This window comes from Aegilops tauschii, chromosome 6 (assembly GCF_002575655.3).
Source record: "Aegilops tauschii subsp. strangulata cultivar AL8/78 chromosome 6, Aet v6.0, whole genome shotgun sequence".
NCBI lineage: Eukaryota > Viridiplantae > Streptophyta > Magnoliopsida > Poales > Poaceae > Aegilops > Aegilops tauschii.
The window spans coordinates 130,959,129-130,983,264 of record NC_053040.3 but is presented as its reverse complement, the minus strand read 5'-3'; the positions used below and the strand labels follow the sequence as shown (position 1 = coordinate 130,983,264).

The 24,136-nt window shown below is 44.0% G+C and overlaps 2 protein-coding genes across 2 annotated transcripts; one reads left to right on the top strand and one right to left on the bottom strand.

The window, feature by feature from the left end:
• The first annotated feature begins 9,144 nt into the window (after window positions 1–9,144).
• Window positions 9,145–13,785, top strand: LOC109737508 (glyoxylate/succinic semialdehyde reductase 1). Its single transcript, XM_020296640.4, has 8 exons — window positions 9,145–9,509; window positions 9,648–9,758; window positions 9,858–9,959; window positions 11,673–11,774; window positions 12,415–12,530; window positions 13,026–13,104; window positions 13,189–13,359; window positions 13,436–13,785. Exons 1-8 carry the CDS (start codon window positions 9,405–9,407, stop codon window positions 13,523–13,525), a joined length of 876 nt encoding a protein of 291 aa, XP_020152229.1. The 5' UTR covers window positions 9,145–9,404; the 3' UTR covers window positions 13,526–13,785.
• A 2,713-nt stretch (window positions 13,786–16,498) lies between these two features.
• Window positions 16,499–17,720, bottom strand: LOC109737509 (uncharacterized). Its single transcript, XM_020296641.4, has one exon. It carries the CDS (start codon window positions 17,411–17,413, stop codon window positions 16,760–16,762), a length of 654 nt encoding a protein of 217 aa, XP_020152230.1. The 5' UTR covers window positions 17,414–17,720; the 3' UTR covers window positions 16,499–16,759.
• Between the last annotated feature and the right edge of the window lie 6,416 nt (window positions 17,721–24,136).

Below are 24,136 nucleotides of genomic sequence, written 5' to 3'. Positions count from 1 at the left end.
ATATGTGAGTATATTTGATGTTATAAGATACTCCCTCCGTTCCTAAATATTTGTCTTTTTAGAGATTTCAAATGGACTACCACATACGGATGTATATAGACATATTATAAAAGAGTGTTGTACTATATCATTGTGCAATTGTTGTTTAGCTTCCAATATTAACTTGGTGCTTTTAGGTACATATGTCATTGGTAAAGATCTGCGTTTTGACCCTTTCTGCGCATGGGGCAATGAGATATCGATGAACCAGCATCAAGTGAGGAAGCTGATAAAGATTGTTAGTAAAATGGGTCCAAAGATGGCAATTAAACTATTTGTTTACACTTTATCCAAGACAACAACGAACTGCATGATGGTAAGTAAGAACTCTGCAGCCTTCTTTTTACTGCCCATAATGAGTTGTGTTAGATGACAATGTCTGAATCTTTTTCCTTTGCAGTGGTTGCCAAAGCAGTTTACTCAAGATTACCTCTCAAACTACATGATTGGTGGGCATGCAAAGGTTAAAGTATTTCTACCAGAACACGATGATTATCTAGGTGTTTTCATGAAGACCATGAAGGATGGGTGGTCGACCATCACAAGGGGTTGGACTAGAGTCGTGCGTGCCTTTTGCATGGAGGAGGGCACAATATGGGCATTCCGCTTCACCTTGTTCAACAACCAGAATATATAGCCTCTTTCTTTACCGTTTTTAATAGTACAAGTATACAACTGTGGTTCATCATTCTTTATTTGGTTCTTGTGTAATTCTTGAACATATGTACCTATGAATCGAATAATGTATTGGTTGTTTGAACCTGATGGATATGAATAAAGCTGTAGCATACATTCAAATTCAAATCCAAATCCGGTACAATTTGGAAAAGCAGCAATTAAATTACGGTGAAATTACGCTATCCAGGTTGTTACGGCACACACGGTTGGTAAAACACAAACGTTTGCGATATGCACCATAATCGGAGACAGTTCACGGAGAGGAAACGTGTGCAAGCATGCACACAGTTGCCGTTTGCAAAGCATGTGCGATGTCAGACAATATCACAAACGGTGCGGGCAAACTAAACGTTTGTGTTAGTTGCCTTATCGTACATGATTCGCAACCATGAACTTTTTCTGATGAAGTATGCATCGTAGACGTTGCACCACAGAATAGCGTGTGCGATAGTTGCCGTGTACGACGATGGTCCGACGTTTCGTAATCCTATCCGACAATCGTACGATGATTAGCTAATCTTCTTAACGGTGAACAGTTTGTGATGGCCGTGCATCATACACGTTCTATAATAGTGAACCGTTTGTGATGGGCCGCGCATCGTAAACGTAGCACCACAAAATACCGACTGCGATGGAAATGCGAGCAGAAACGAGTAGGAGTGCTGTAGGGGCCCTATCCCCGACGGTTTCTGGGTCGTGTGGGAAGGACCCCCCTTTGGCCCACACACACTTGGTGACGGTTCCAAATGCTATCGCGGAAAGGGGTAAAGAACTGTTTGTTTAGGACCGACGCACACCAGTGATCCACAAATTTGTTCCACATATATCAAGTGCATATCATCCATCTCCTGCATAAGGATTAGCTAGCAGTTGTTCTATCATACCCGAAAGAATTTCATATTCAGTATTTTTAGTAGGTGCAGTAGGTTGAGGGGTAGCTAATTGTGGTTCCGGTCGAGGTGAAGATACCCTGAACAAACCCCTCAAAGGATTGTTTTCCATAGTAACAAGTGACAATAAATTTCAGCACACTATATAAATGTTTCCTTACCAAATTCCACTTATCAAGAGCGCTTCACTCCCCGGCAACGGCGCCAGAAAATAGCCTTGATGACCCACAAGTATAGGGGATCAATTGTAGCTCTTTTCGATAAGTAAGAGTGTTGAACCCAACAAGGAGCAGAAGGAAATGACAAATGGTTTTCAGCAAGGTAATGTCTGCAAGTGCTGAAATTGTAAGTAGCAGAGTAGTTTGATAGCAAGATAATTTGTAACGAGCAAGTAACGATAGTAGTAACAAAAGTGCAACAAGGTAGCCCAATCCTTTTGAGGCAAAGGACGGGCCAAAACGGTCTCTTATAATAAGCAAAGCGTTCTTGAGGGTACACGGGAATTTCATCTAGTCACTTTCACCATGTTGATTCGATTCGTGTTCGCTACTTTGATCATTTGATATGTGGGTGGACCAGTGCTTAGGTGTTGTTCTTACTTGAACAAGCCTACTACTTATGATTAACCCTCTCGCAAGCATCCGCAACTACGAGAAAAGTATTAAGAATAAATTCTAACCATAGCATTAAACTTTTGGATCCAATCGGTCCCTTGCGGAATAGCACATAAACTAGGGTTTAAGCTTCTGTCACTCTTGTAACCCATCATCTACTTACTACTCCACAATGCATTCCCTTAGGCCTAAATATGGTGAAGTGTCATGTAGTCGACGTTCACATGACTTCACTAAGGGAATCACAACATACATACTATCAAAATATCGAACACATATCAAGTTCACATGATTACTTGCAACATGATTTCTCCCGTGACCTCAAGTACAAAAGTAACTACTCACAAATGATAATCATGCTCAAGATCAGAGGGGTATTAAATAGCATAATGGATCTAAACATATAATCTTCCATCAAATAAACCATATAGTAGTCAACTACAAGATGTAATCAACACTACTAGTCACCCACAAGCACCAATCTATAGTTTCGGTAACAAGATTGAACACAAGATATGAACTAGTGTTTTAGATGAGATGGTGCCGTTGAAGATGTTGATGGAGATTGCCCTCCCCAAGATGGGAGATTTCTTGGTGATGATGATGACGTTGATTTCCCCCTCCGGGAGGGAAGTTCCCTCTGTGGAATCGCTCCGCCGGAGGGCAAAAGTGCTCCTGCCCAAGTTCCGCCTCGAGACGGCGGCGCTTTGTCCCGAAAGTCCTCTCCTTATTTTTTTCTAGGTAAAAATGACTTATATACCAGAAGATGGGCACCGGAGGTGGGCCTGGGTGAGCACAACCCACCAGGGCGCGCCTAGGCTCCCTGGCACGCCCAGGTGGGTTGTGCCCACCTGGTGGGCCCCCTCTGGTACTTATTTGTTCCAATATTCATCATATATTCCATAAAAATTCTCCGTGAAGTTTTAGCTTGTTTGGAGTTGTGCAGAATAGGTAGCCTGACGTAGCTTTTCCAGGTCCAGATTTCCAGCTGCCGGAATTCTCCCTCTTTGTGTGTACCTTGCAAATTATAAGAGAAAAGGCATTAAAATTACTCCAAAAAGCATTATTATGCATAAAAACATCAGAAATAACAGTAGGAAAACATGATGCAAAATGGACGTATCAAGTACCTGAAAATGACCAAGGATATGTGTCTCGTTTATGGAGGTGACGAAGAGCTCGTCGTAAATGCTTACGTCGGTGCTAGCTTCGACACTGATCCGGATGACTGTAAGTCACAGACTGGATACATATTTATATTGAATGGTGGAGCTGTCAGTTGGTGCAGTTCCAAGCAGAGCATCGTGGCGGGATCTGCGTGTGAAGCGGAGTACATAGCTGCTTTGGAAGCAACGCAGGAAGGAGTCTGGATGAAGGAGTTTATATCCGATCTGGGTGTAATGCCCAGTGCATCGGGTCCAATGAAAATCTTTTGTGACAACACTAAAGCGATTGCCTTGGCGAAGGAATACAGGTTTCACAAGAGAACCAAACACATCAAGAGACGCTTCAACTCCATTCGTGAAAAGGTCAAGGATGGAGACATAGAGATTTGCAAAATATATACGGATCTGAATATAGCAGACCCATTGACTAAGCCTCTTTCGCGAGCAAAACATGATCAACACCAAGACTCCATGGGTGTTAGATTCATTACAATGTAATCTAGATTATTGACTCTAGTGCAAGTGGGAGACTGAAGGAAATATGCCCTAGAGGCAATAATAAAGTTGTTATTTTATATTTCCTTATTCATGATAAATGTTTATTATTCATACTATAATTGTATTGATTGGAAACTTAAATACATGTGTGGATACATAAACAAATGCCGTGTCCCTAGTAAGCCTCTACTAGACTAGCTCGTTGATCAAAGATGGTTAAGATTTCCTAACCATAGACATGTGTTGTCACTTGATAATGGGATCACATCATTAGGAGAATGATGTGATGGACAAGACCCATCCGTTAGCTTAGCATATGATCGTTCAGGTTATTGCTATTGCTTTCTTAATGTCAAATACATATTCCTTTGACTATGAGATCATGCAACTCCTGGATACCGGAGGAATACCTTGTGTGCTATCAAACGTCACAACGTAACTGGGTGATCATAAAGATGTTCTACAGGTATCTCCGAAAGATGTCTGTTGAGTTGGCATGGATCAAGATTAGGATTTGTCACTCCGTGTATCGGAGAGGTATCTCTGGGCCCTCTCGGTAATACACATCACAAGAAGCTTGCAAGTAAAGTGATTAAGGAGTTAGTTACGAGATGATATATTATGGAACGAGTAAAGGGATTTGTCGGTAACGAGATTGAACCAGGTGTGAAGATACTCCTGATCAAATCACGGGCAAGTAACATACCAATAGACAAAGGAAATTACGTAAAGAAGGTGTACTTCTCTTCAAGCCTTTTAATATGCTTTATTGTAAATCAGTTAAGATAGGAGAAAACGTTGTGCAACTATCAAAAGGTCAGAAACAGATAATAACAGTTGCATGATCTATTCTAAAAGAACCCCTATTCTTCTGCTTGACGAAGCCACAAGCGCATTTGATTTAGGATGAAAGAAGTCAGTTCAGAATGCTCTTGACAGAGCTACACAAAGGAGGATTGTTATCTTGATTGCCCACATATGTCAACAATAATAGATGCAGACAAAATTGTTATTGTGGAGAATGGGAAAGTATCTCAATACATAACGCATGAATATGTCATAGAAAAGTACATTCTACAAGAGTGTATGCTATATGCAAAGTATGGAAAAAAGAAATCTGGCGGTAGCATATTTTTGTCCATCTTTTGATACAAAGTGTATGAAGTATGCATTATGCAAAGTCTGAAAAAGAGGTGTCCATATTAAATTATTTTTCTACTCAAATAGATTACTATAGTTCTGGACAAAGCACTGCTCTCCTATATTCAGTTTTTGCTAGTGTGTAATGACCCAGTTGCTTCCAAGGCTGGTGTGTGAAAGAACATGCGGTGCCCCAATGTTTGGTTTTGGTAATTGATGACAATCTCTATGGACTAATGGTTGCCTTGAGTTATATTTGAAGGATTTGTCCATAGGCATTTCTTGAAGTCCATGTGTTGGTTTCAAGGAGTTTATCCAAAGATTGGTCATGTGAGAGTTGAGCTTATTGCAAGCATGTCTTGAAGAAGAAGATTGTGTGATCAGTAATTGATGACAATCTCTATGGACTAATGGTTGCCTTGATTTATATTTGAAGGATTTGTCCATAGGCATTTCTTGAAGTCCATGTGTTGGTTTCAAGGAGTTTATCCAAAGATTGGTCATGTGAGAGTTGAGCTTATTGCAAGCATGTCTTGAAGAAGAAGATTGTGTGATCATTCATGTTTACCTTCAAGACATCATCCAAATGAAGAGAGTTGGAAAGAGTCAATGTTGATCAAGACTAAGTCAAGAGTGAATCAAGTTGATCAACACACAAAGCGCACAAGATGTACCAAGGGATCAAGCGATCCCATGGTATGGTAAGCATTGTCAATTACGCTTTGTGTACTAACCCATGGTCTTCGTGAGAGTTCTTTGTGGGGTTAGGTTGCGGTGTGCAAGTTCAAGTGAGGCGGGCAAGTTCTAGTAAAGCATCATGAAGAGATCAAATGCTTGAAGCCATTGTGGTGACAATGGACTTGTGAAGATGTGCGGAAGGGTGGCTCACCCATAGTGGAATATGGGGGAGCAATCAACTAGTCTTCATCGAGCCCACGCAATCAAGAAATGTGATCCATCTTGAGGGAGTCAAGATCATCATCATCTAGCTCAAGTGGACCATGTGCAAGGCAAAGGTTTGCCCTTGATAGGTTTTCTATTTTACCGGTCTCATGATGGTAGTTGGGAGATCGGGTTATAGGATCGATTGCCGTACTATCAAGGGGGGCTCTCGATGAGTAGCTTGATCATATCATTCGTAGAGAGCTCAAACCATTGCATCCTTGCATCATCTTTCTTGGTTCTTGTTTGGTTTTTCTCTTTGTGAGTTTTGGAGCTTATGGTCATCTTGATGACAAGCTCGAGTTCATCGAAAACGGAGTTCACTCGCATCTTCTATGATGTTTTCGATGTTGGAGGTTATGCCGGTTCTTCTCGGTTGGAGGTTATGCTTCTCGTCGTCTTGTATCCAACAAGCTTGAGTTTGCTCAATTCGGAGCTCATATGCAGAAGTTATGACAGTTTTGGTCCCAGCGGTAGTACCGCGGGCCGGAGCGGTAGTACCGCTTGGGTGCTACAAGCGGTAGTACCGCTGGTAGCCCCCAGCCGTAGTACCGCTGCGGTCTCGTGCTAGTACCGCCTCGATTCGAGGGGTCTTTTTCGTGTCGGGTTTTATGGTACTAGCCGCGGCAGTGGGGGCCGTAGTACCGCTCGTATGCGGTAGTACCGCCCTGACCACCGCGGTAGTACCGCTCTGGCCCCAGCGGCAGTACCGCGGGGGGGAGCGGTAGTACCGCTGGCCAAGCGGTAGTACCGCTCTCTGCGGGGCTGGTGTGGGGGGTAACAGTTGGATTGTTTCCCCCACTATATAAGGAGGTCTTCTTCCCCAATGAACCTTATCTCTCGAGCTCGTGTTCTTCCCCCATTGTTGACCTTCTTCGAGCTTGCTAACTCTCAATCCCTCCATGGATTCTTGCTAGTTTTTGAGGGAAAAGAGAGAGGAGATCTAGATCCACATTTCCACCAATCACTTTCTCCTCTATGTGAGGGGAACCCCTTGGATCTAGATCTTGGAGTTCTTGGTGTTCTCCTTCTTGTTCTTCCTCTCTTTTCCTCCCTAGCATTAGTTGCTTCGGTGGGATTTGAGAGAGAAGGACTTGGGCACTCCGTGTGCCCTTGCCATTGCATTTGGTGCATCGGTTTGAGTTCTTCATGGTGATACGTGGAAGTTACAAGTTGAGAAGCTTATTACTCTTGGGTGCTTGGTGCCCTTGAGCTTCTTCCTCTTGGGTGCTTGGGCGCCCTAGACGGTTGGTGGTGTTCGGAGCTCAATCATTGTGGTGTAAAGCTCCGGGCAAGCGTCGGGGTCTCCAATTAGGTTGTGGAGATCGCCCCGAGCAATTTGACGGGTACCGGTGGCCGCCCCCAAGGGTTGCCAAAGTGTACGGGTTCGGTGACCGCCCCCAAGGGTTGCCATTTGTACGGGTTCGGTGACCGCCCTCAAGGGTCCCTTAGTGGAATCACGGCATCTTGCATTGTGCGAGGGCGTGAGGAGATTACGGTGGCCCTAGTGGCTTCTTGGGGAGCATTGTGCCTCCACACCGCTCCAAACGAAGATTAGCATCCGCAAGGGTGTGAACTTCGGGATACATCGTCGTCTCCGCGTGCCTCGGTTATCTCTTACCCGAACCCTTTACTTATGCACTTTACTTTGTGATAGCCATATTGTTTCTTGTCATATATCTTGCTATCACTTAGTTGATTATCTTGCTTAGCATAAGTTGTTGGTGCACATATGTGAGCCTAGTTGTTGTAGGTTTTGTGCTTGTCAAATTAACCGCTAGGTTTATTCCGCATTTGTTCAAGCCTAAACCATACTTATTTTAAAGCGCCTATTCACCCCCCCTCTAGGCGACATCCACGATCTTTCAGTGTGGATTACTAACAGGGTGACATAGTTATCTGTAAAACCATGTTTTACTATCTTAGTAAGTCCATTTGACCGGTAGGCAAGTAGAGATCGCAAAGATCTATAGTGTTTCATCCGATAGAAAGAGGTCAAGGCATGAATTTACAAAGTTAACATACAACAAAACTATTATAAATCTTCATAATTGATATGCATTGTGCAGAACAATTGTAGATGCCATTATTTGGTCAAATAGATTGATGTTTCTCTGTTTCATTTGTATAATTTCATTGTGTCATCTACCAATTGCCATTACACGAATTTGTAGATATCTAGACAAGCATGTGCTGAATTTTACAAATGAAGAGAAAAGAAGGTAATTCAAGGGAAAGTATTCGGGGGCAGCAAATGGCGTCAGTGTTGGCAACCAGCAATAACGCACCTCAACACGCGGATCCAACGGTGGCAAATGGCGCCAGCGTCAGCAGTCAATAACAACGCATGGATTCGGGGGCGGCAGAAGGTGTCAGCATCAGCAACCAACAACCCCAGGGCGTGATGTGGAGGGACGGGTGGCGGCAGCGTGCGACCTCGATTGAGCGAACAATCGATGGGTGGCGAACCACAAACCACGCTTAGGGAGAGGTGGACAGCTGCATGGGTGTGGTAGCGGCATGGGGCGGTGTTCAAGGCCAACATGGGAAAGACGACATGCATGGCGTGGGACGCCAACGGAGAAAAGCGTTGGTCGGTGACCCTCCAGCTTGTACGAGCTGTTGACGGCGGCAATAGGGAGAAAACGACATATGTATCGCGCTCATGTATTTTGGCGATGACGAAGTGGTATCGACGAATTAGTGGTGGATCAATGTGATTAGTGGATTGTTGCTGTGCTCAGCTAGTGCTCAACATCTTAAGGTTTTGGACCTTTAGATTTTATGATTATGATTAGATGGTCTAGATGACGATTTGGATCTGTCCTCTCATATTTTTATAGGGATAGCAGATGAAAACATAATTTCTAGCATCTGAGAGGGGGTGCTAGCGGGAGTGGAAATGAGAATGAGTGGTGCTCTATGTTTGATCTTCATGTTTATTTGTCATGTTTGATTTTGAATGCGTCTTTAAATTTTGAACTTGGACAGGATGGATGTTTGACTTATTACAGTGATGTGTAAGTATTCATAAGGTTAGTACACGCAAAGAAAAATAATAATATTGGAAGAATTTTATTTGGGACCTGCAAAAGAATCCATCCGTAATAATCTGAAAACTATTATTGAGGTGGGAGAGTTTTAATAAGAAATCTGCTGGATGGAGATGCCCAGCGCACCAGAAACTCTTGGATAAAGTGAACGACAAGGATAAATAGAATTAAAATAAAATCGAGGGGATCGGCGAGGAGCAGGAGCCTGCGGCTGCCCACTGGAGGAGCACAAGTGCGTGTCGCTAGCGGCGGCTGCGGGTGCGCGTGCATCAGTCAGGGAGGAGGAGGGGACGGGAGAGAGAGAAGAGGAGCCAACCTCCGCCGCCACGGCTTCCGCGTGCTAGGAAGACGAAGCAGAGCAGCAGCAGGGAGAGGGAGGCCGCGATGGAGGTGGGCTTCCTGGGGCTGGGCATCATGGGCAAGGCAATGGCGGCCAACCTCCTCCGCCACGGCTTCCGCGTCACCGTCTGGAACCGGACCCTCTCCAAGGTACGCGACGCCCCCCCGATTCGCCGATCCATCCGTCTGCGGTTTGGGCAGATCGATCGATCGATTCATATGCCATGCTCTGTCCCCTTTTGTTTTTATCCGATAATCTCGAGAACCTGTGGCGATTTTTGTTGGCAGTGCGACGAGCTCGTCGCGATGGGTGCCGCCGTCGGGGACACTCCGGCGTCCGTCGTCGCCAAGTGCAAGTACACCATCGCCATGCTCTCCGATCCCAGCGCCGCCCTATCTGTTAAGAGACGCCGGGAACCCTTTTGTTCTTATTCCAGCGTTGCGGATGCCGTTGTTGTCGCTGATATCCCCATTTCTTGGCCTGTCGAATTCATCTAGGTGGTTTTCGACAAGGATGGTGTGCTCGAGCAAATCGGAGAGGGCAAGGGCTACGTGGACATGTCCACTGTCGATGCTGCAACTTCTTGCAAGATAAGCGAGGTATTCTTCTTCCTCATGGCTTGTAACAGACAGGTGTCATTTCTGTCTGCCCCGGTGCACTGTCATAAGTTCGATTGGCTGGGTATTGTTATCACATACTAGAAAAGGGTGAGGCTGTGTTTTTTTGGTTTCAATCCTGAGCTCCTGAATTGAGTGCTCAGAGGGTTAAGTTGATTAAGTTGCTGTGCATCCATTTCTCGCCTTCTGCATTATTGATGGCATGTTCAGAGGGTTAAGTTATGTTTGAGTTACATTTTATTGTATCTACTTGTGAATAGAGTTCACCAAGATGAAAATACTGTAGCTCTACACAGGTAGGTCGACATATTAAAAGAGGAAACCGAGGAGTCACATGATAGGCATATCAATTTATACTAAACGAGGCAGGGAGGGTGATTTATATGTGGAATGATAACCAACAGCAATATAATGAGGATGTGGATTCTAACTAGTCTGATCATACCCATGAGGCGAGCAGCGTGTGGACTGCATGCTCCTGTAGTTGCAGCCGCAGCTGCTGGTTCCTGGATGTTGAGACTGGAACTGAACTCGGTGAACACTAGCGCCGTGAACCCGTTGGTGAACATGTCAGCATGCTTAGAATTAGTTAATATAGTCACCTTTTTCGAGTAGAATACAAACATCAACCTCAATGTGCTTGATCCGTTGGTGCTTCACTGAGTTGACGGACAAATATTCCATGTTGATGTTGTCTCAATAAACAATGTACAGCATGCGAGTGGATGATGTAATTCCTGCAGCAGCTGGCATAGCCAACATGTTTCAGCGACATCGTGAGTTGTGGCATGGTACTTGGCTTACACAATAGACTGGGACTCGTGACGTTCTTATTTGGAAGACCGAGAAATGATATCATCGCCCAAGCATACGCAGAATCGACGTGTTGAGCAGCAAGCTTAAGGAGTACGACAGCGAGCCCAATCGGCATAGGCATAAGTGAGAAGAGATGTAGGAGACGATGGAATAGTGAAGCGCAAATAGATGAATTCCCAAAATAGTGAAGCATAAGTGAGAAGAGATGTAGGAGACGATGCATTCCTAGATCAATAGTGGGCTTGATATAACGAATCGTATGCTCCCATAATGTATGGTGAAGAACAAATAGATGAATACAAGTCACGCATATTGCATTTGCCTAAATTTGTGTTTCTAGCAAATGCTAAATCTTAGTCCTTGTTTGTTGACAGTATCAACCTAATATATTTCTAGCATATTTATGAGTTTATTTTCGCCATCTCAGTGACTAGATTGGTTACTTTCTTTGGCTGGGCATCGTTATCACACACTAGAAAAGGGTGAGGTTGTGTTCTTTTGGTTGTCAATCCCGAGTTCCTGAATTGGGTGCTAGTCTCAAGTTGATTGATTAAGCTGTTGTGAACCCATTACTCGCCTTTTGCATCATTGATGGCATGTTCAGAGGGTTAGGTTATGTTTCAGATAGTTGGGTTACATTTTATTGTATCTACTTGTGAATAGAGTTCACCAGAGATAAATATACTGTAGCTGCCCACAGGTAGAATATGCTGGACTAAAAGAATATCTCCAATGTTTGTGTCGACGTATTTAAAGAGGAAACCGACGAGTCACATAATAGGCATATATCAATTATATCAACGACTAGATTGGCTACTTTCATTAGTAAAATCATTAGTGTTTAGTGCAATGAACTTTCCTTGATAAAATGTTCCGCAGGCGGTTAAACAAAAGGGCGGAGCTTTTGTTGAAGCTCCAGTTTCAGGGAGCAAGAAGCCAGCTGAAGATGGCCAATTGGTCATTCTTGCTGCAGGCGACAAGGTAACTCACTCTGTTGTGATGATCACTTGCAAGTGTTATTGCAAACCAAATTGTGCTTAAAACAAAGTTTTTTCCTAGAAACATTTTCCGCCATATTTTGGTCTTTGTATTACTGGTTTTAGATGGTTCAATATCTCCAGCTCTCTTCTTTCGGTTGATTGCTTGTGGTGATTTTGGTATAATGATCATAATATTTTCCTTGTTATGTAAAGCAGGGAAACTCATTTTCTTGTAGCAAAAAACAGTGAAACTCTTGGCAATATTCACCCCCCTCCCCCCCCCCCCCCCCCCCCCCCCTCTGCCAAGTGTTAATATAATAGTATAGCAGTATCAGTGACTCTTTGTAGGTGGTTTTGAAGTACTTGCCAGAGAACAGAAGAGCTATTAAAGTTAGTAGGGTGGAGATATCAATCACCATAAAATTACAAAGTGCTAGGAGATATAGTATCTAGTACATCGAACATTGAGTGTGGATTCAAAATTGATACTTAATCTGGGTAATTCCACCAATTTGCGTCCTTGTGATTCTTTTAACCGTTAGGGTGTAAATTGGTAGTGCTATATCTACCACGCATAATGCAATTAAACCCCCCTAGGATTTCATGTTTGCTTAATTGGATCCACTCCTTGAATGTTTCAGGCACTATATGATGATATGGTCCCTGCATTTGATGTACTTGGGAAGAAGTCGTTCTTTCTGGGGGAGATGGGAAATGGAGCAAAGATGAAACTGGTGGTCAACATGATCATGGGAAGGTGACTATCTTTGTACACATCGGCAAAACATTCAAGTGTAGTAACTGCAAGCATCATTGCATTTTCAGATTGTATATTAACCGGTCTCTATAATAGTATTATATCCAGGGTATCTGAAACATCAGTATGCAGAATACCACTGAGAAGCTTGACCGCTGATACTTTCGTAAACTGATCTGTTAGTAGTTCAGTGCAGTAGATATGGTTACTGTTTTGCCCTGTGAATTCGCACCTCAGTCTATGCAGAATGGCAAATCTACTGATAAACTTTATATTCATAGCCAGCAAGCTTAGTATGGATCTAAAACCTGCTCCATTGCAAATAGGGTTTTGTAGCTTTCTCGTCTAAATGAGCTTTTCATTTTTGCTACGTTTGTACAACATCCAGAAATCTATGAGCTCTTGTAGTTGCTGCCACATCATCTCCTCTGCCTTTCGGGGACATAAATCCGTTGACTGCAATAATGCTTCAGTGACATTTTTTTTTTGCTGCAGTATGATGAATGCTTTTTCTGAGGGACTCTGTTTGGCTGACAAAAGTGGGTTGAGCCCCCAGACGCTTCTTGATGTCCTGGTACTGTGCTTGGTTATGCAACACCCCTGCTGTTACCTCCTTTACTACCAAATCAAACAACCATGGTTATGTTTTGACTTGCAGGATCTCGGTGCAATCGCAAATCCGATGTTCAAGATGAAAGGGCCTTCAATGCTGCAGGGCAGCTACAATCCAGCGTTTCCCCTCAAACATCAGCAGAAGGATATGAGGTTGGCTCTGTCGTTGGGAGATGAAAATGCCGTGTCCATGCCAGTGGCAGCTGCTTCCAATGAGGTATGCCCCCCTCCCCCCGTACCTTCAAAACATTACAACAAAGCTAATAAACACGCAACTACACACTGGATCTCAGGCATTCAAGAAAGCAAGAAGCTTGGGACTTGGCGACCTGGATTTTTCTGTGGTGCACGAGGTGCTGAAAGGCACAGGTGGTTCAGGCTAAAGCGTGATCGGGGGCTGAATGTTTAAAACCACATGCCATGGGCATATATGCAGACATTCTTGTAGTTTGTCCAACCCATGTGGCTTACCATCGTACTATTGATATGTACATTCAACAGTTGATGTCGGATTGTGCTGTACGATGTAGCTGCAAGTTTCGAATTATCGCTTGTACATGAATGGACCATTGGGATTTGGGACTTGATTGCTGCCAGGAGATGAACCCTCCAGACGGGAATAAAAGGGCCAGTTCTTCCTTGATTTCACGACAGCTTCTCAGAATGCTGCCCCCTCCTATGGCTCATAGCTCGTTTGGCACCCAGGCCCAAGTTTCTTGTTTGGCTGTCGCGTGGATCTGTGAAATGAAATGAATGTCATCTGGGGGGGGGGGGGGGGGGGGGGGGGCAGAGAAGTGGGTACTTGCGCTGATGAAGTGGTCGACAAGCCCCACCCATCTGCCTTCTTCTCCAACGACCCTCTCCACCATTTGTCCGCTCCCCCCCCCCCCCCCCCCCCCCCTCCTTTTTTTATTGCCTTTTACATTGTTTCAACCAAATTTCTTGAATACTACAAAGATATAGATTGGACATAGAAATAAATAGCTTAAACTTTAAAATACATAATTAAAACTTACATATTATTCTAAGTACATAGTTTAGACATAAAATTCAAAAAGTCACAAATATAATGTTTTCTATGATGTATCCACGAATGATCCAGAGGAACATTGAGTAATTGTTGATGCATTTCTTGATCCCAATTTGCCGGTGCATCTTCAGAAAATGTGCAACATGCTCAGCCTGTTGTTCTAGGAGGTGTACATGTACTCCAGACTTTTCAAAATCAACATTGCATATACCATCACCCTCATCCTCCAAAATCATGCCATGCAAAATAAAATAGCAAGTCATCATCTCCCACAATGTCTCGGAACCCCACGTATTTGCAGGTCCATAAAAAATATCCTAATAAGGTTGGAGCACTCAAAATGCCCTCTCCACATCCTTCCTAGCACCTTCTTGCATTGCAACAAAGTGAGTTTCTTCGTTATGTTGGGGCTCAGAGCTAGCCTTCACAATCGCGGCGCATTGAGAATAGATATCATTGGCAAGATAGTACCCTATGGTGTAGTTGTGCTCATTGATGGTGTACTTTCACTCCTAAGCCTGCCCACCATAAAGTATTTTAAACAAAAGAGATCGCTGAAGCATGTTGATGTCGTTGTGAGACCTTGAGATGTCAAAGAAGGGTGCCAAATCCACAAGTCTTCTAATGTCATTGCTTCCAGTATCATGGTGGGATATTTGGTATGACCTTGGTATTGCACGTGCAAACCTACCATGTAGATAGTTTTTCCACTGCCAGTGTATGCAATCTACATAACCAAACATACCAGGAAAGCCTCTTACTTCTTGAAGTGCCAAAACCTTTTTTTTTGTATTCTCATCATTTCATTCTCTCAAATACTCCGGTCCAAACACCTCCACCACCGCGGTGGCAAATCTGACCATTGATTCAATACATGTGCACTCTACCATACGAACATACCCATCAACGACATCTGTAGCTGTGTCACATGCAAGAATCCTCATAGCAGCAACACATTTCTGGAGAGGAGAGCATACAATCACTCTAGTGCAATCATTCTTCATCGTGAAGTAACTATTATTTTCTTTCACACCCTCCACCATGTGCAAGAACACATGCTTGCGCATCCGGTAGCAACGCCGAAAGAAAGCCCTTGCATGATATATGGGGTTGGCTTTGAAATAGTCGTTGTAGAGATCAACATGGCCCTTTGTCTTATTCCAGGTAAAACTTATCCTCCCCGTCGCCAAACCCTTGAAGTTGAGAACATGCCCCCTCTTCCTTCTCCATTTCTTTGAGGATGCGCATAATCATCAACATCAACAACTTGTAGTCATCATCAGCTCTGTTTGATGACGATGAATCGTAAAATTCATATGTAAATAAACTCATCAATTGAGTCCATCGGGTGTCCCTATAAATTTGCAACAAAAAGTGCCAAAATCTATTCGGACATTTGGTCAAACACTTGGTGTGTCAGGTGTATGGTGGCGCCGGCCGGCCGAACCGGGACATATCAGGGTGGTGTCTGGGGCATCGATCATGTCAGGGAACATGCTTCTGGTGGAGGCAGGACCGAGGACAGCGAGCAAGTTTTTCCTGCGTGGGGGGGGGGGGGGGTGCTCCGGGTGGCGCAGGCTGGACATGAGAGAGGAGGAGATGATGAAGAAATCAGGGAATGTTGATTTCGTGTGATTAGGTGGGGCCAACATGTCGGGTCCAACATGGCGGACATGTCCGAACAGGGTTTGAAACGGTCCGGCCATGCAAACAAATAGAGGACATTTGAAAAGGCCAGTTGGGCCAATGATTTTTGTCTAGATAGTGTCTGGCTGGACATATGAGAGGGGTTTGGGGACTGCTGTTGAAGATGCCCTAATCAAGGGAGTTTTTCTTATGTATATATGTCACTGGTGCTAGCCGTTTAATATTTTATCTTGGTTCTGCCCATCCAACGTCAATGGGAAGCCATCATGACGTAGAGAAACGAAAATCTACGACAACCTAGTATTAACAAAAAGTGCTTTCTCCGTAAACTAATATAAGGTTGTTTAGATCACTAAATCTTAGTGTTAGTTTACAAGAGAGTATATAATTATTTGGAAACTAACACAACAAGATTGGACATTCGCCAACTACTCGCCTTGCTAGATCAGCCCCGTGCACATGTTTTCTGACCATTGTATTCTCGTGGAAAGCGATCTAAGCCATCAACCTGGGTTTGTGGAGCAGGTTTTTTTGTTACTTTCCCTCCACCATTTGCGTCATGTTAGTGCTGGACGTTTTCATAACATGGGGTGTACAAGATCCAACAGCCGTGCTTCTTTTTTCTTCGTTCAGCTTTTTTCCTCCTTCAACCGTTTACTCCTCTCACAAAATCGACTTATCCAAATTGCAAATTCAATCAACTTACATATAGCTATTGTAGTTGTACAAAAATTGCTTCGTGGTGGTTTTCAAACACTTGACTTTAACAAACATGATCCTTTTGTACACGATGAGACCAAGACATAACAACAATCTTTTTCTTTTGTATACGATGAGACCAAGACATAACAACAATTAATCAACGCTATAGAGAACTCCCATAACTTCCAAACCATTGATCACGCTCTCCATAAAACGAACAAACAGCCAAGCCGGCCGATCAGAGCTTAGCGTGGTCGTGGCACTCCTGGCTTCGGATGTCCATGTTCGGGAATCCGACGACGACGTGGCAGTCGGAGTAGGCCACGACGCTGAGCTTGAACACGCCGAAGATGGCCACCCTCCCCTGGATCCTCGCGCTCGCGTCCAGCGGCAGCGTCCCAGCCTCGATGTCCTTGATCAGCTGCGCCATGTCCTTGGTGAAGCTGGCGGTGAGCACCGTCATGTCCAGCTGCACGGTCTCGTCCCCCCTGCCAGGGATGCAGCCGGGGCCGACCTGGGCGTCCCCGACGTGGGTGCCCCGGTACCAGAGCTCGGCGGTGCCGGAGGCGTAGGAGAAGGAGACCCGGTTGGGGTTGTGCACGGCCGCGGTGAGCTGCACCGTGAAGTTGGGCTGGGCGAGGCTGGGGACGGGGCCGACGAAGCGCGCGGAGAGCACGCGCGTGCTGGGGTCGCGCACGCGGAGCACGGTGAGGAAGAGGACCAGGAGGGTCACGCCCAGCAGCAGGAGCACGCCGAGGGTGACCAGGGCGCAGATGCAACGGCAGCGGCGGCGGCGTCTGCGCAGGCGGAGGTCGTCGTCGTCCAGGGGCTTGGCGTTGGGGGAGGGCGCGGTGTGGATCGGGAGGCTGCACGCCTGGGACTGGAAGGCCATTGTGAACGTTCGAGCCCTGCAAGAGACGATGGAATTGAAGGGGCTAATGATCTACTCCAGTTGGCCGTGCAAAGTGAGCGAGGGCGGGACAAACTATAACATTCAGATGCTGATATAATAAAATAAATGATTGGACTTGTTTGACGGTGGATGGTGCCGCACGGACATGAAGCCAGTGACATCCCCGTTGGACCAGCTAGCAGTGTGGCGCCGTCGCCGTGTATCTCTTGGCTGCTTTACATTGTTCACTTGTTATTGTCATTCATAAACTAGGCAACAACCAGTAATCTATATCTGTATCTATATATATCTGCGTTTCTTTGACTTTCTTAATCCGTTCATCCATATTATATTTTTGTTTTTCCAAGATTTTCTACTATTCAAAATGGTGCTACTTTTTTTGGCAAAAATAGTTGTTGGAAAAAAATACTTTTCTGGGGGTTCCCGGCCTTGCTTGGGCCAGGCTTTCTACAATAATTAAAAAATAATAATACGTTTGTGGGGGATCGAAGTAACGACCAGAGCACCATCCTGCGAGGGACGCAGCAGCCGAGCTGAATAGGGATGAAAATGGAGCGGAATCTTTCCGCTTTTTCGGTGGAAAAATAAAAAAATGAAGAGGAAAATGGAAGTGGAAACAAAATTTTCTATGCGGAAACAAAAATGAAAACAAAATTATTTTTTTCCGGTGGAACAAGCGGTACTTTCCGTTTTGAATATGAGCACATGGATATTTTGTAGCCCAAAAAACACACTATTAGGCCTTACATACTACTATTACATAGAGCATGAGCACTTGTCTCTAAAAAAAAGAGCATGAGCACACTAGCAGAATCCCTAATTGAGCACGCCGCCATCGCTGACATATCCTTTTATATAGCCATGATATATCCGGAAATTCAATTCGGCTCCCGAGAGCACGTGCTCCCGGGCCCAAAAATAAATTTTGAAATGTCAAAAAGATCAAGACAAAATTTTCATGTTTTTTCAGTCACATCCAAATGCTACCTGCAAATTTTGAGGCAAAAAGATTAAGCATTTTGGCCTGTGCAAAAATAAAAAAATTGAGCACCAAATATTACCCCCAAATGTCACCCCAAATTTATTTTTTACATGACAATACATTGCTGCTCCATTTCGCATGAAAATTGTCAAGCTGCTTGCGGCACTAACACGGCCATCCAAAAAAAAATTCAATTTTTTTTAAAACATTTACTATTTTTTCCGCGTTAGTGTTCACCCGGGAGCATGTGCTCCTAGGAGCCAAAACACCCCTCCTATATCATAATATTTAGTAATCATCTTATCGGTTAAACTTCTTTGTTGGTTTCCTTGTTTTTCTGTCTATGGTTTAAGGGGCCTTTAGTTCGATGAACACCCCGCTTCCGTCTTCGTGTTCGTTCCACTTTTGTTTTTGCTAGTATTTAATTTTGTATTTGTTTTCAGGGTTTTTGTATTTGTTTCTGTTTTCATGAAAAAATATGAAAGCAAATGTGGCAGTACGGTGGATGATGCCGCACGGTCACGGACATGAAGCCAATGACATCCCCGTTGGACCAGCTAGTAGCGTGGCGCCGTGTATGAGTGTATCTCTCGTCTGCTTATTGTTCACTTCATTAATTCCACTCATAAACTAGCTAGGCAACAATGTACGTTGTAAGTATTAATATTACAACATGGCGTACCGAGTATTTTCTCTGTTTCAAAATAGATAACTCAACTTTGTACTAGTACATGATACGTGCGGTTACTTTATCAGTTTATTTGCATTTCATGGTTTTGGTCGCTTGATCGGCGCCCCCTTAAACGTATATAAATGAGCTCGAATGTGATCGTTTTGATAAATCAGAGTATAAAAATCGTATGTACGATCAAATAGCAGGTCGGAAGAGAGTAGGCCGGCACTCCGTGCTTGCTCCTTCCGCACGTTCTGTTCGATGTCCCTGATGTCCTTGTCCCTGTCATGCGTCCAATGTGAGGTACTATCTTTTTTTTTTGGATAAATTTCCGATCTATCCATCTTCAATTATGGTAGTACAACGAACACCAGAAATAATTAAAATTACATCCAGATCCGTAGACCACCTAGCGACGACTACAAGCACTGAAGCGACCCGAAGACGCGCCGCTGTCATCGCCCCTCCCTCGCCGGAGCCGGGCAAGTTTTGTTGTAGTAGACAGTCGGGAAGTCGTCGTGCTAAGGCCCCGTAGAACCAACACACCAGAACAGCAACCGTCGCCGATGAAGAGTGTAGATAAGAAGGATCCAACCTGAAGACACACGAACAAAGACGAACGACGAACAGATCCGAGCAAATCCACCAGAGACAGATCCACCGGAGACACACCTCCACACGCCCACCGACGATGCTAGACGTATCACCGAAACGGGGACTAGGCGGGGAGACCTTTATTCCATCTTCAGAGAGTCGCCACCGTCTCGCCTTCCTGAGTAGGACACAAACCCTAACAAATCTCGAAAAAAAAATAATCTAAAAACGGAGCCCTCCCACCGGCAAGGGCCGGGATCCACTCCGCCCCCATGGCCCTAAGGCCACGGTAGACGGGGCGGACCGACGCCGGCGCCGGCGGGGGACAGAGAAACCCTAGTTTTTGTGTAGGCGGCGGCTGGGTAGAATGTGAGGTACTACCTTCATCCTGATTTACTAGTCACTTCCGTATTTTAGGTCATATTTTAACTAATAAATTGTAATTTACACATAATAAAAATAATGTAATTGAAAACTAGATTTAAATAGGAACCAAACAATATTCTTTTTATGACATGCATTAACTAGTTTAAATGTGTGATCCAACTTCGGTCCAAAATACGATGAACGACTAATAAATCCAGATGAATGTAGTACTCAAATTGTGATTTCTGGCTCTAAGTTTAGCCGATGTGACTTCTGGCTCTGAGCGTAGCAACTGATTAAGGCCTTTCTTTTAAGGGCCATTTACATTTCTGCCCCTAACTAAATCCCACTACTCAGATTTGCCCCTAATTTCGAAGGGTACTCAAATTCGCCCCTCTGCCGTCAATTACACTTATAGAAATGCCCCTCCGTGCCGTTTCCGTCCGGTCAAGGCTGTTTGACCGCTAACTTGCCGTCAGTTTGACATATTTGCCCCTCCGTCCTTACAAGTGGGCCCAAACTTACCTGTTCGATGCAGTCTGTCTCTCATTCTGTTTCTTCAACCTCTCGACGACGGCAGGGGCGATTTGGACGGCGGCAGGAGGCGGCTAGAGGTCGTGGATCTAGAGGGCGACGACACTAGGCTTTTGATGTGCACATCGGGCATGTCTTCGTCGAGCTCCTCAGTTCATGGCGAGGTAACTGTTCTGACTCGATTAGGGTAATTTTTTGGGGATTAGGGTTCATCAATTTGGGGATTTTTTCCATTTAGGTGGATGGTGTTGGGATTGTTCAGTCTGAATCCGAGTTATACATCCCAGATCTGACATTTGATGGGCCCGAGATGCGCACGACGAGGCGCTGCCCGGGGCACGGGCTTATTCCTGCTCGACGCGTCGCCTGGGGAGGAGCAAGCACGGGAAGAAGGTTCCTGGGGTGCCCTCTTGATGTAATTTCTCTTTTGCTTGTCATTGGGCTTTGATTAGTTGCAAATCATTCTTTTTTTGATCCAAGTTATTATTTTGCAGCTCCCTGATGAATGTGACTGGGTTGTTTGGATTGACCCACCTCCGACAGATCATGTTGCTCGTGCATTTGAGGAACTTCATGCAGGATTAGAGAAAAGCTGGCTAAAAGCTCATTATTTGGAGCGCAGGGTGATGTATCTAACAGGGAAGAACAAGAAACTGAAGTTGAAGATGAAGAAGAGAAATGAGCTTATGCAAACATGGGGATTTCTCATAGTTCTTTGCATTAGCATTTTTGCAACATTGTTTAAGAATCCATACTAGTTGGATGATTGTGTGTAATGTAAGGCAGTGTTGTGAGTTGTGAACTATCTCAAGTAGCTGTCAAGTGTTTGGACCAAAGTTGTACTGGTAATGTAATGTGACATGTATCATTAGGAAAATGTTCTATCTATTTTCATCCAGTTTTCTCCAATGTGCTCCCATGAACAAACTTCACAGTTAAAGAGTAGATTTACCACATGAGATAGCACATAGCACATGACACATGATATAGCAGACAACACATGAGATAGAAGTTCTACATTAGTTGCCAAGAGTTCACAAAAGCCAAGAGCATACTGCCACAAATCTGGTACATCACCATACATTTTTGAATTGAAAAAGACAAGCTAATAGTTCACAAATCCAACAAACACTTCACAACTACTTCTTCTTGCTCCTGGTGTTGCAAGATGGGTTTGAAGAGAGCCTAGAACTCCTCCTGGTGCTCACTTTCTTGGGCAGAACTGGAGTAGAAGACCTGCTCAGATTGTTGCTTCCAGTGACAGAACCTACAGTCTCCTCTTCTTCTGCAGTTTTCATCTTCTTCTTTAGTGGTGATTGTCCTCTATCAGCTGGTCTTTTGTAGTTTTTTCTTGGGCTGCAAAGTTATAAATGAATGAAAGAAGTCAGTTATATAACACTCAAAAAATGTAGCAAACAATGACTGAAGCAAAAAAAATTACCTCACTGCACTACCAACTGCAATCTGCTGTCTCAAGTCAAACTTCTCCATTATGAACTGCCTTATTTTGTCAAGCAAGTCCACAATGTGTACTCCCTTCCACTTCCTAATTTTGGAATTGAATGACTCAGCTAGATTGTTGTTCACATAATCAACTTTGAAAATTTCATTGAAGAGGGCCCTGGCCCATAGCTTGGTGTGATGCTCCTCTAAGTACTCTTTCACACTAGGCTTGCTGTACAACTGTCTAAGATGGTAGTTGTGTTTTTTCATACTATATGTCAATGAACAAGGCCATAAATTTTCATCAAAAAATTTACCTCTAAATTTTTTGGAAAAATTGGCTGCCAAATGCCTCATGCATTCTCTGTGCTCCACTCCCGTGAATACATCTTCTACAGCAGTCTCTAGTCCTTTGCATGCATCACTGTGGATAACAAGACCTGGTGGATGCCCTATTAGGTTTTTTTAACTGTGAAAAAACCAGGTCCAACTTTCTATATTTTCAGACTCAAAAACTCCAAATGCTACTGGGAAGATCGAGTTGCAAGCATCCACTACACATGCACTGACAAGTTGCCCTCTATATCTGCCATTTAATGTTGTGCCATCTACTGCAAGATAAGGCCTACATCCATCCAAAAATCCTTACCAGCATGCTTTGAAAGAAACAAACACTCTCCTAAAGCACTCTTTATGTCTACTTTTTCCATTTATTTTGTACTCTATAGTGTGCTTATCAATGTTTACAACACTGCCAGGAGATGCTTTCTCAACTTCTGCCTTGAAAGTATACAACAGCTGAAATGAGTCAGTACACTTACCATAGATGTTGTCAAGTGCCATTTGTTTCCCATAGAACACTCTCATGTATGGCACCTCCAGGCCATACTTCTTCTTTGGGTTCTTCTGCAACTGTCTAACTCCAATCTCAGAATCCTCTAAAAGCATCACCAACCCATCTGCTCTTAGCTGACTTTAGTCTTTTCCTTCTGTTGACACTTGGACAAGTATGAGCAGTCTTGTTCACTTTGACCTGCAATTATGAAAGTTGAAATACATGTTAGGACATATGTGGTGCAATAGACAAGTGAAATAAAATTTCCATGTAACTATGCATGCATCCAGTGTTACTAACTTAAGTTAATACCTGAAATAGTGTGCTATGCCTCATTAAAGAGGCATGCATCCTCCACCTACACCTCTTATAAGCACAATGAACAGTCAACCTGGTAGGATCACTTTTGTCTATCACAATTTCACTTTGAGTCTTTATTGAGAAAGTGGCTAGTGCATTCCTACAGTCTACAGCACTGGAAAATATAGTTTCTTCTTTTAGAGAAGGATCATCTCTGTTGTACTGCACATCTGGCCTTGCATCATCTGAATCCTCACTGTATCCCATGTCCATGTCCTCCTCCAACTCATCTTCATCTGGCTCATCAAACATTCCTTCTGGTGGTGGAATATAATCTTCTTCTTCCCCCTCCTCATCTTTCTTTTTGGGCCTATGCCTTGTAACAAACTGTGGGAAAAGCCTTTCATCCTCATCATCTGTAGGCCAATCATCAGGAAGTCCCTCTTCAATATTTGGATCAGCAGAATCTATGCTACTAGTAGGACCTGCATGTTTAGGAACTTGCACTGTTGGTGTTCCTGGTACCTGCATAGAGCTCTCTCCTGCATCTGCAACTCTGCTCTTACTGGACTCAGGCTGTGAACTGTTAACAGTTCTTTTTCTCCCCCTAGATTGACTGTTCCTGCCTCTAGAACTAGTAGATGATTGACAGTTCTGTTTCTGTCCTCTTTTTCTCTGTATAACATTGATCTCTAATTTGACTGGGACCCAAGCATGTGTTGTAAACATTTTTCCTAGCTCATCATCACATTGGACTGGGACCCAAACAGCACTATCAATGTCCCAGTACCTGAATTCTACCGCATCATGCACTCCCCAGGGGTATTTAGAAAAAATCTGAGATCTAAATTGTTCAAACTTCACTGTGCTCTCCACAACCAAAGGAAATGAGAACCCTATTTCCACTGCTTTTGTACCAACAGGAACTAGCAGTGTCGTTTGCATCCTACAATCCACACAAATATGTCCCGACCT